We start from the raw sequence: 12,234 nt of genomic DNA on the forward strand, positions 1-12,234 counted from the left end.
ATTATAGTCGTTCTCTTCAAGCCATTGCAGCTGCTTTTCAATGACACCTAAAACATCTGATAACTGTGACGTGTCAAGCTGCCTCGGGGTAGCCTTCTGGCTGTCGTCATCTTCATCATCTTCTGCCTCCGCCTGCCCTTCGGCAGCAAGTTGTGGCGTGTCTTCGGTGGTTAGGTGATCAGGGGGAGACTCTAGAAGCTCATCCACGTCCTCTTTCTTGATCCCCTCAAATCCAACTTGTTTTGCCAAATCAACACAGCTTGCTTTGATTTTCTTTAACTGATCCGAAGGTTCAAATCCTTTAAAGTCATGAATCAAGTCCGGGAGCATTTTCTTCCACACACGATGCAGGCACTCTTTGGTGACGTCGTTCCAGGCTTCAACGATGATATCGATGGCCATTTTGATGTTAAATCTATTCCAGAATTCTAGAACAGTTTCTGCATTCTCACCTCCCGTGGCTGCTAGTAGCATCTTAAATGTTCGCCTCAGGTAGTAAGCCTTAAACAGAGCTATCACCCCTTGCCCAAGGGGCTGAATCAGGGAGGTGGTTTCTGGAGGCAAAAAGACGAATTTGACATTCGGGTTGAGTTCAGCTATGGTCAGGGGATGGCTTGGTGCATTGTCAATAATTATGAGAATCTTAAAAGCCAGGTTCTTTTTCTTGCAATAATCCTCTAAAACGGGGAAGAAGTCGGCAAAGATGTCGACGCAGATCTGGGCGGTCATCCATCCTTTCTTGCTATAGCGGTAATGAACGCCGAGGCTGGCTTTCACGATGCCTCTCAGGGCCTGCGGGTTGGCCGCGCGATACACCACGACGGGCTTCAGCTTCAGGTCTCCGCTGGCGTTGGCCCCGACCATCACGGTGACTCGGTCCTTGGCCGCCTTCGGCCCGGGGCCGTGCTTCTCCGCCTTGGAGATGTAGGTGCGCCGAGGCATACGCTTGTAGTAGAGGCCCGTCTCGTCGAAGTTGAAGATCTGGTCGAGCGTGTAGCCCTCGTCCTTGACCAGCTTCTGGATGAGCGCCGGCAGCTCCTTGGCCGCCTTGAGCTGCGCGCTGGCCGCCTCGCCCAGCAGCTGCAGGCTCTGGAAGTTGTAGCGGTGCTTGAAGCCGCTGAACCAGCCGCAGCTCGCCCGGAAGGGCGCCACGTCGCCGGGGTTGGGCGACTTGCGCTTCAAGTCGGCGTAGATGGACAGCGCCTTGCCCTTGGCCGTCAGGAAGGTGGCGCCCGACCTCTCGTCCTCCATCCACAGGCTCAGCAGCCGCTCCATCTCCTCGATCTCCTTGGGCCGCGCGCGGGTGGCCTTGGCGGCTCTCGTGCCGCTGCCCGTGCGGGACGTCTCCTTGATCTTCACCGCGTTGTCGCGGATGGTGCGCAGCGTGGACTCCTTGAGGCCCGTGGCGCGGGAGATGTCGCACGTCCTCTCGTTGCCTTCAAAGCGCTCGATGATGTCCAGCTTCTCCTCGATGCTCAGCGCTTTCTTCTTGCCGCCGCCGGGCAGCTTGGAGCCGGGGCGCTTGGACATGGCCGGGCCAGGGGCGAGGGACGGGCCTTTTGCGGGGAGACGGTCCTCCGAGGAGAGCCCCTCAGACGGCTGCGGGCGGTCTGCGCCTGCGTGCTCCGAGCAGGCTGGGGCACAGGCTCGAGGCCGATTTCGCCGTTCTCGCCGCTTCTCGGGGGCAAACTCGGCCGCGAGCAAACGCCAAATGCTCGGCGCTGGGCTAGCCTGACGTGGCCATCAAGTTGGAACAAATTCGCGCCTTACAGCAGAACTGACTGTCCCTTTGAATGGAGGTACAGGGAAGGCAAGGAGGTGAAGAAGCGGTTTGTGGGCTGGGACTTGACCGCGCAGGGCGCATGCGCCAGCCTCCCAGCCTGGGGAGGGGGAGGGACTCTGAGCGCTCCTGAATTTTTTTTTTTTGGAACCGGCCATGACGCATGCGCCAAGTTGCGGCGCTCCGGGGCTGGGGATGTGGTCGTAAGGAGAGCTATTGACTAGTGGAGACTTTTCGGCTCCGAGCGCACGCGCACGCTGCTCCGCTCTGGGGCGGGCGGCTTTCCCTCGCCTCCCGCAGCGCGCAGGCGCAGATAGTAATTGAGGCTCCCGAGTTGAGGCGCCGAGGCCGGCCGCGGTGCGCTTATAGCGGATCCCCACGTGAAGGGCCGACATCGCAGGCGCCAGTGAGTCCGAACTGAGGCGGGGAGGGCCGTCTCGGGCTGGGAGGGCGAGACACGCGGCCACCGTGGCCGTGCGGGCTCACGTGTGCGGAGCGGGGAGCCGCGGGGGTCTGTTGAAGCGAAGCTGGGGCGGGTCGGGGGACCGGGAAGGGCGAGAGAGGGGACCCGTTGCTAGGCAACCGGGGGCGGCGTTTCCAGGCAACCTCGGCGCCCCGCGGAGCGCTTCTCCTGCGGAGGGAGGGAGCTGAGCGAGGGCGGGGCGCGCGGCCGGCGCCCCGGCCCGGCGTTCCCCGCAGCCCCGCGCCCTCGGGAGGCGCCCCCACGGGGGTCTCCCGCCCGCCGGGCCCAGCCTGCGTTCCCTGCCCCGCCGGAGGCGCCGCCCGGCAGGCTCTGGCAGCGAGCCCCGAGGGCGAATATAGCTCTGGTCGCTGCTCCGGTCCCTGGGGAGGCTGCCGGGGCCTTCCCCCGCGACAGCTGCCAGAGAGCAGCTGTCAGGGGGTGAGCTGACCGGCCCAGGCGGCCGGGACCTGGGGGGTGGGGTGGGGTGGGGTGGGCCGGGCTCGAAGCCCGTGCTGTGCACGGTAGGAGCCTGCGAAGGCATCTGCCCCCAGGTAGCAATGGCCACGCCCCCAGCCCGCTCGGCCTCTCAGAGCTTGTGACCTTGGGCAAGCCGTTTGCGGCTGTGTCGGAGGAGCGGGGTGGTAACTGGTTCATTGGACTGGAGCCCTGGGGCTGGAAAACTCTCAGTTCGGGGCCACTGCAGCCCCTAGGATAAGTGACAGGCTGTGATTCCTACAGGTGATGAGTGGGGGTGGGGTGGGGCTGGGATCCGAACTCTTGTCGTCCGGGCCGTTGCACCACCCAAGGAGCTGTTAAGACTCCGATCTGGCTTTGACCTGATGGCTTGTTGTTCTTCTTGTTCAGTAGTTTTTCTGTCGTGTCCCACTATTCCTGGTCCCTTTTGGGGTTTTCTTGGCAAAGATACTGGAGTGGTTTGCCATTTCCTTCTCCAACTCATTTTACAGATGAGGTAACTGAGGCAAACAGGGCTGAGTGACTTGTCCAGGGTCATACAGCTAGTAAGTGTCTGAGGCTGGATTTGAACTCGGAGGATGAGTCTTCCCGACTCCAGGCCGCTAGTGCTCTATGCACTTCCCCCCCTTAGCTGCCCCAGATAATGGCTTTTTACCTCATTTAAGTAGCATTTGGATTTAGTTCAATTCAGCCAGCATTTATTAAGTACCCAGTAGGTGTCTGGCGCTGGGGATGCTGAGACAAGGAGTACTCCCTGCCCTCCAAGAGCTTGCGTTTAGCTGTATAGTAATAGCTCTCCCTCCCTTCACCTCAGCCCCTCCCTGGCTCCTCTTCATTCTCACCCTTACTGGTCCAGCTGCAAGCTGTCTGAGTTCTCCAACTGCCCTGCGAGCATCTCCTGAAGGGAAGCAGGCAGCCATAACCAGCAGAGGGCAACAAGTAAAGGACCTTAACCGACGTCTAGTGAGTGACTCAGAATTCAGAAAGAAGGAACTGGGGGCATCTGGATGGGCTGGGCTGCCCCACCCTGCCCGCCCTGAATGCCTCTGCTGAAGAATTTAGAACCTTCCCTCTGCTGAGGAGCAAATGAGACACTCGCCTTCTGACCCCAGGGAAGCACCTGCCTCCTCATACTCCCCCTACACAAAACCAGGAACTCCAAGCCTTGTACTTCAGGCCTTGGGAGACTTGGCTTTCACATATCTTGGTTGGCAGTCTATTGTTTTGTGGACCTTTGTTTGAACTTGTAAAGTCTCTAGCTTCTGCTGGGCTGGGATTATGTCTGCGGGGGCAGCCCCCGGCTAGGAGTTAGAGGCTGGAATGCAGGTCCGAGCTCTGCTGCACAGGAAGCTTTTTAAAAAACGTTTGCCCTTTGCGGGGATGTTGATGCATTCCCCAGCACTCCATTCCTGTCATCCCTTCCACTCCCTTGTCACACAGGGTAGAAAAGAAATAAACCTGCCTGATCCTGACGAGCCTTTTTGTCTCTGAGCCTTTGTTTTCTCTTCTGTAAATTGGATAGGATGGACACTGGTTCCGTGATTCCATTGGCATCAGGAACTAATGGATGAAAGAACTCCTTCTACCAGTGCAGCTGCCTGCCTTGGTGAGAGGTTAAATGGGCCTCAGGACCCCATATCTACCATGTGATGGAAGAGGGTCTGGAACCCGGTCTTCCTTTCCCTTCCTCCATTCTGACTTTCTGCTGGCTCAGATCTTCTCTCCTAAATAAGAGAGACCCAAGGAGCTCTATGGTCCCTCCCAGTTTAAAGGTTTTCTCATTCAGCGACAGACACTGAGTTTCTTCTGTGCCCAGGGCTGGGTGCTCCAGATGAGCCCGAGGCACTGTAAGCTGTGCATCTTGTCCTTAAGGAGGTCTGACAGGCTCTTTGGGTGGTGGGGCACCGCAGCCAGCAGCTCCTGCCAGATGTTTCCTGCCTCTAGGTGTCCCTAGGAGGAGACTGGGCTAGACCGGAATGGTCAGACAGCTTGAGGATGTTGTGGAAGGGGTTGTTTCTTGGGGCTGCTGAAGGGGACAGAATGGGGAGCAGCCGGCGTGTCAGAGGAGGTGCTATTAGCAGACATCTTTCCATGCCTGCAGCTGCCCTAGAAGCTGCGGCTGATCCTGTGGGCTGAGCCCATACTGACCTTCCAAAGTGGAGGAGGTGACATCTGTTCCATCATTCTTGGAGGGGGCTATGAGACTGGTTCTTAACTCAAGCTCCCAGTCCTCCTCTGCAAGTTCCTGACTTTGTTGTGACCCAGATGCTGCCGCCTTTGGCTTACCTCCGTTTCTGGGTGTTGGCAGCCAGTGGCCGTCTGTCCCTGGCACACAGCGAAATCAAAGGCTTTCTCAGTACAACTTCCCCTTCATGGGCTGCTTTTTGAGCAGCTGTTCCCAGGCCCGAGATCACTTCCTCGGGCAGGAGAGGCAAGAGCAGTTCCTGGGCCATCCTGGATTCTCTTCCTTCAAAGCCAGGAAAGATGGGAAACAATTTCTTCCCCTCCTCTCTGCACTCCTGGGCTGAGATTTCCATCTAATTGTTTGAGTTCCATGGCAACCGAGCAAACTTGGCTGTCCCTCCCTCTCTCAGTATCAGGTGAATCATGGAAACACCCTGGAGCACACAGGTTCCCTTTGTGGCTCCCTCCCTCATGCCCCTGGAAGAAGAAGAGGAAGAAGAGGGCTGCCTGGTTCCTGTTGGGCATTCCAGGAGAGCTGCTGCAGACCTAGCGCTGACCTCCAGGCCTTTGCATGGCTCCCCCTCACCCCACAGATTGCCGTCCTTTGTGCTTTTTGCCCCCGACACTGTGCTTGGGGCGGGGAGTCAAGGCCCAAAGTCTTTCAGTGAATCACCCCTAGCTTCCAGTTTCTGCTCTTGAATACTCTGGGTGCTGGAGAGCTCACCACATTCTGCTTTCTGGCCTTTCCTTTCCTTAGCCTCTGGGGTGGGGGGGGGTCAGACAACACTGGAGAATTTCTGTCATCCCTCACAGCCTCTGACTCCTCATGCTTATTGTATCTGCTGCCCCACTTAACCTTTGAGGCACATGGACCAAGTTTTAGACATGCTGAGAGGAGAGTCAGGAAGCCCTGGGTTCAAATCTTGCCTTTTGCCAGTTGTGTTTCTCTGGCCGAATCATTTCTCTGAGCCTCAGTTTCCTCATCTGTAAAATAAGGATAGTAATAACTGTAGTATCTGGCCTACTGTGTTCTTGGGAGGCAATTTCTGACTGATTGGGCCGAGGAGGTTGAGCTGGAGAAGCCTTCGAGGCCATTGAGTCCACCCCATGGAGGCTAAGTGCCTGGCCTGAGGTTGGACAGGTGTAAGTGACAGCCAGGACTTGGACCCAGGGGCTGGGTCTGCTCTTTTTGCTATTCTTCATACTCTTTGTGCCCCAGCTTTTGTTCCCTGATTCTTCCCTGGCTGTATGTGCTAGTCTGGAATGTGTATGTGTCGCTGTCGCCGGTTCGGTGGCACCCTTGTTAAAAAATGCTCCTGGTTGATTACCATCTGTCGTGGCTTTCTAAGAAGCCCTTCTGCTCTAAACTATCTCTTATCGTTGCCAGCCCGCCTCAACTTGGCTGATCTCTGTCCAGAATTTTGCAATAGCCTTCTATTAAATCAAGTCAAGTTTGAACTCCTTAGCTTGGTACTCAAGGCCCTCTAGGGCAGGTGGGTGGAACAGTGGACAGAGTGCTAGGTCTGGAGTCAGGAAGACTCCTCTTCCTGAGTTCAGATGTGGCCTCAGACACTAGCTCTGTCTTCCTGAGCAAGTCACTTCACTCTGCTTGCCTCATCTGTAAAATGAGCTAGAGAAGGAAATGGCAAACCACTCCAGTGTCTTTGCCAAGAAGACTCCAGATGGGGTCACGGAGAGTCAATCAGACCTGACTGAAATGACTGGAGCTCACACCGCTCCACCTCTGTGTCCTTATCCCACGCTGTGCCCAGGTCAGCTCAGGGCCAGCCAAGGACTCAGTGCCTCTGCCTCCGTGCTGTTGGCACTCTGTTCTTCATTCCTGGAATGCCTCACGAGTTGTCTCCATTACCCTTTAAGGCTCATGTCCTGTCTTCTTGAGGCCCCCCTCACTCTTGGCCCCTGAGCAGCACTAGGTTTAGGTAGCATTTTGTGTTATAGACATTGTGTAGGTGTCATCTTCTTCCTTACCCCTCCCCCCACTCCTGACTCAGAGCTCCCTGAGGGCAGGTACCTCCCTGAGGGCATTTTCCCCTCCAGAATTTAGCACTGTGCACTGTCTGAGTAGTGTTGGTTGTCAACAGTGGGTAAAGAAAGGTGGGAAAGAGGAGCCATGAATTAGCTGGCACATGTATACGGCTCCAGTGCAAGGCCCCATGCTCTTCATTGAGAATCCTTTCCAGCAGGCATCTGGTCTTTTTCCAGAATCAGGGTTTGGTCTGTAAGCCCACCTGGCTAAACATCAGAGAGGAAGAGAAGACTTCTACAGGGTTCTAGAGACCAAATCTATAATAATGTCTTCTTCTTCCTCTTCTTCTTCTTCTTCTTCCTCTTCTTCCTCTTCTTCTTCTTCTTCTTCTTCTTCTTCTTCTTCTTCTTCTCTTCTTCTTCTTCTTCGCAGGTAGAGCCATGCTGGGCTTGGACAGTGGATTCATGATGGGTCGAATTATGCCCAAAGCACTCTTGGTGGCCTTCATGGCCCTCCTTGTCCTGCACATGGCAAGCTGCCAACAAGACTTCCATTCCAGAAAACAGCAGAAGAGGGACCCCCCAGCTGATTTCCTGTCCCAAACAGGGTCAGCTATTCGGGAGACCATGGACGCCTGGATCGGGCCCGAGATCATGCATGTCGTGACTGAGGTAAGGATGAGATTTCCTGGCTTGGTGAGCAAAGAGGGGCAACTGGATGGCAGGTCCAGTTAAGGTTACAGCCATCGCTTCTGGGTTCAGAACACATGCCATGAGAGGGGCTCAGCAGGTCTGTGTAAGCCCACCCTTCAGCTGATGTTGTCTGTCCCAGTGGGTGCAGGCTCCACCTTCATCATTCCTGGTTCCTTCCCTTCTCTAAGGGAAGAAGGCAGGAGAAGAGCACTGGACTAGTCTACTTACCTGTCAAGTCTGATGTTTATCTGACTGTGACCCGAAGACTTCACTTTCTTGGTGGAGAAGAGTGATTTGATGTGAGGGCTTGGGGCTGAGGATTTAGATTTTCTCAAATGGAGTCCATGCCTAGGATAGTTACACTGGGCTGATAACATCGGTTAATGGTGTAAATATTAACAGAAGGCCTGCTCATTGAGTGCTTAGCTATTTCAAATTCAGAAGTTCTTGACTGGCATGACCTCCTAAGCCTCCAGAGTCCCTCTCATGGGGAGAAGGCAGGCCCATGATGACCTCAGTTATAGTGCTGGTAGATATAAAATAAGGCCTTTGTTCCTACACCTGTTGCCCGTCAGCCAAGCTGCAACTGGTCTGGCATCCCAGAGCCTCCTTGGTGGCAGACTAGAGGGATGCATGGCATCATCCCACATTAGGGCAGGGGTCCTTCACCTACCTCCGTCGGGTCCTGGCCCTTGGGCAGTCAGCCCAATGAAGCCTGATGCTACTATGGTTTGTGGCCCGCTTTGAACATTGAAGAGGGAAATGCTACATTTCAGCTAGAGGTCTGCGAAAATAAAGATGTCGTTATTGCCCTGGCCAAGTTCACGGACCTCTGACCTTTCCTCCACGGAGCCCTTGAGACCCCTCGCTCTGCTTAAGAAATCCTTCGGTAGATAGAGCTGGATCCTGGGAGAGTCGCCCTCTGAGTCTGGGGGCCCCCATCTCAAGGTAGCTAGAACTATTGCCGATGGAACCCAAAGCCCCTGAGCTTTCCTTTGGTCCTGCCTCTGGGAGGGGAGAGGCACAGCCGATCCCCACATCCGCCCTGCTGCTCTCCTCTCTCCTAGACCGTGTCTCAAGCTCTGTGGGCCATCTCCTCTGCCATCTCCGTGGCTTTCTTCGCTCTCTCTGGGATCTCTGCACAGCTCCTGAATGCCATGGGGCTGAATGGTAAGGAGGGGGAGGACTGGCTGGGTAGGCCAGGCCGGACAGCAGGGGCCTAGCTTCTGCCATTCTGGAGGGGGTGAGGCAGGTTGGCGTGGGAGTGTTCCAGAGCTCTGCTTCCAAGCACTTGGATACTTCTCCTGCCTCTGGCTGCCCTGGGGGCGGGTTCCAGGCCTAGGTTGGCTGGAATAATAGGCGTACTCCTTGAGGGACGGGTAGCTTCTCCTCTGCATGAACGGGGTTCTTCTCTTCCTTGGGGGAGGGAGACAGAAACTTCCCCCCCCATGTTGTTGGCACTCTCTCTCTGTGGGTTCTGCTAATGCTCTAACTGTCCCCCTCTCCTAGGTGACCACCTTACCCAAGGCTTGAAGCTCAGCCCTGGCCAAGTACAGAGCTTCCTCCTGTGGGGAGTGGGGTCCCTCGTTGCCTACTGGGTGCTGGCGCTGCTCCTGGGCTTGCTGTTGGCTCTGCTGGGCCGCATCCTGTGGGGCCTGAAGCTGGTCATCTTCCTCGTGGGCTTCGTGGCCGTGGTCAGGTCTGTGCCAGACCCTTCCATCAGGGCCCTGATGCTGCTGGGGCTGCTGACCCTGTACGCCCTGCTAAGCCGGCTGACCGGCAGCCGGGCCTCGGGAGCCCAACTGGAGGCCAAAGTTCGGGGCCTGGAGAGGCAGGTGGAAGAGCTCCGCTGGAGGCAGCGCAGAGCCGCCAAGGTGACCCGCAGCGCTGAGGAGTGAGGGGGTGTGGGGCGGAGGCGAAGGAGCCCTGGATGTCACTGCCGGTGTCATCACACCAAAGAGCTGAGCTGCTTCTGGATCCCGGAGCCCTCCGCCTGCCCCCAGCCAGGAGATGAAGGCTGACTCCCCTGCTCTCTGCCCATCCCTCTTGCCCTCTCCAGGGCCCTTCTTTCTAAGAGGGTCTCTGTTGTATTGGTTCCTGAAGCTTAGCCCAGCAGGGCCATGGAGAGTTGGGAGAGGGTCTGACCATTCTCCATCTCCCGTTCCTACCCTTAAAACATACCACTGCCATGGCCTTCACAGAGACCTCCAGACACGAGTGGCATGGACGGGCCTCAGTGCAGCATGCCCCGCCTCTTTCTCTCTGCTGTCCCGGGACCCCAGCCTTCGGTGCCCCTGGCCCCTCTCGCTTTTGACCCCTTCCTTGCTTCCCTTTGGCCCTCCTGGCCCATGCCCTGCAGGCAGCCCCATGTGTCCTGTGCACTGCCACCTGGTGGGGAGGAAACATGAGCTGGTCCCTTGAGGAGGGCTGGAATCAGAAGCCCCTGAGGTCTTAGGGATTCAGATTTGGGGCCGGGATGGGTGTAAAATCTGTGACAAGTGCCTTCAATCAAGCCAGCAGTGCCTGCTTCTTGCCTGCTGTACGTTAGGAATGTGTATTATGGTGTCCAGAAAGGAGGAGCCTCCCAGAATCCTGACACCATGCCAACCAAAGAGCCCCCGCTGAGCGAGCTAGGGAGTATTGCAGCCTCTCCAGTCTGTTCTGGTGGTTATTGAGTGCCCCTGGGCCTGTAAGGAGTAAGTGCCCCATGGTGTGGATCCATCAGAACCCACTTGGGATTTTGGACACTGCCCCCCCGCCCCCCAGCTCCCAACTCTTCTTTCAGGAGAACCGGGATAGCAGCCTGAAACCAGCTGCCTTGTTACCCTCCCCTCCAGCATCACTGCCCAGCTAGGAGGCCTGTGACTAACCCGGGAGTCTGGGAGAGGTGAGGGCAAGGGGAGAGTGGCAGCTTCTGCCATGAAGCCTGGTGAGGGGGCCCAGCGCAGGTTAGGGCTGCAGTCTGACAGTGCCCTGAAGGAAAATGCCCAGGGATTGATGAGGCATCAGCTGCAAGTGATCTCTATTTTTATTGAAGCTCTTTGGGTTTTAAATTAAAAAATAAATGCACGCTATTTTATCTTGTTCCATATAAAACATGTTTAATCAAAGTCTCTGAGTTGCTTGTGATTTCCTAACTTACCCCCACCTCTCCTTTTCCTGGTTTGAATTTTCCTCCTTTCACAGCTGGGGGTGCCGGGAGGCTTATTGCCAGGGAGGGGGAGAGGGGCAGAAACTCCAAATAGTTCCGACCGCTGCCACCAGGGGGAGCTTAGAGAAGGGCGCCGGGCAGGGACTGCCGCAGCCGGCGGCGGCCAACGAACGAGCTCTAGCGCGGAGGGGCGCACCCGGACCGTCTCATCCCCGCGCGCCTGCGCCTGCGCAATACAAAAGGTGGTTGGGGGGGGGTTCCTGGATTGGGGCCGAGAAAGATTGAGGACTCGGTGGGAAGCAGTCCAGCAGGCTGGCTGACCTGGCGGGCCCAGCCTTCCCTCCCCAGATGCTTCCCCCTCCCAATGTGTACAGGAACACATCCCTACCTGGGACAAAACTTCCCTCCTGCCACCTCCCAAAAGTGCGCTCCGCCCCCCACCTCCCCTCTCCAGGTACTGCACCACCCTTCCTCCCCTCCCACCTGCCTGGGACAAGCGTTTCCTCCTGTATTCTCTTTTATCGCTCTTGCACACACATTTGTACATTTCCCCCCCATGCTCCCTTCCTAGCACGCACACACACTCGGGACAAGTCCTTCCATTTACTCTCTATACACACAGCTAGAACAAGCACACCCCTAAGCCTTCCCTCTCCAGCTACTGCACCGCCCTTCCCTCCCTTCTACGCCCCCCTCCGCCTGGGACAAACGTTCTCTCCGCGCTCTTACGCACACATTTGTACACACACACACACCCTACGCCTTCCGTCTCCAGGTACTGCACAGCCCTTCCCCCCCCCCTTTATCCCCCGCCAAGGCCTGTGACAAACGTTCCCTCCTATATTCTCTTTTAGCGCTCTTACGCACACATTGGTACACACACACACACACACACACACACACACACACCCCGAGCCTTCCCTCTCCAGGTACTGCACCGCCCTTCTCCCCTTCTATCCCCCTGCCTCCTCCTGGGACTAAAGTTCCCTCCCCCCATATTCTTTTTTAGCGCTCTTACACACACACCCCCTTCCCGGGACAAGCCTCCTCTCCCATGCTCTCTCCTACACTCTTGCACACACATTTGTGCACCCCCCTAAATGTTTCCCTCCCAGAACACACACACACACGTCTAGGACAAGCCTTCCCTCTCCAGGTGCTCTCCTAGCGCACACACATTTGTGTACACACACACACACACTCCCCTCTCTCCCTCGATCTCGAGGTCCCCAGGGTCTGCGCCCCAAGCCGCGGTCCCAAGCCTGGATCAGCTCCTCGGTCCCCTCCCCCCTCCCCTCCCCTCCCTCGTGTCGGTTTCCTTCCCCCCCACTCCCCCCTCCCACCCTTGTAGGTTTCCCCTCCCTGAACAGGGCCCCCGACGGGCGGGGGCCGGGGGCGGGGAGGAGCCAGGACCCTGTGCCCGCGGCTGGCGCTGCGCCCGGCGCTAAGACCCGGCGGGTCGGGGGCGGGGCGTCCCTGGCTGAGTCCCTCCCCCGCCTCCCG

At 57.1% G+C, this 12,234-nt stretch overlaps 1 protein-coding gene across 2 annotated transcripts; it reads left to right on the top strand.

Moving 5' to 3' along the window:
- The first annotated feature begins 1,793 nt into the window (after positions 1–1,793).
- Positions 1,794–10,690, top strand: TMEM109 (transmembrane protein 109). Of its 2 annotated transcripts, XM_078148461.1 has the most exons (5): positions 1,794–1,878; positions 2,277–2,295; positions 7,325–7,559; positions 8,648–8,750; positions 9,090–10,690. In XM_078148461.1, the coding sequence occupies exons 1-5, from the start codon at positions 1,794–1,796 to the stop codon at positions 9,476–9,478; spliced, it is 831 nt and encodes a 276-aa protein (XP_078004587.1). In that variant the 3' UTR covers positions 9,479–10,690. The 2 variants fall into 2 exon arrangements, with proteins under 2 accessions (XP_078004587.1, XP_020831766.1); XM_020976107.2 differs by lacking the exons at positions 1,794–1,878; positions 2,277–2,295 and adding an exon at positions 2,021–2,186 and having other exon boundaries at positions 7,321–7,559.
- Positions 10,691–12,234: the final 1,544 nt, after the last annotated feature.

Source organism: Phascolarctos cinereus, unplaced genomic scaffold (assembly GCF_003287225.1).
Source record: "Phascolarctos cinereus isolate Bilbo 61053 unplaced genomic scaffold, phaCin_HiC Scaffold_9;HRSCAF=440, whole genome shotgun sequence".
Taxonomy (NCBI): domain Eukaryota; kingdom Metazoa; phylum Chordata; class Mammalia; order Diprotodontia; family Phascolarctidae; genus Phascolarctos; species Phascolarctos cinereus.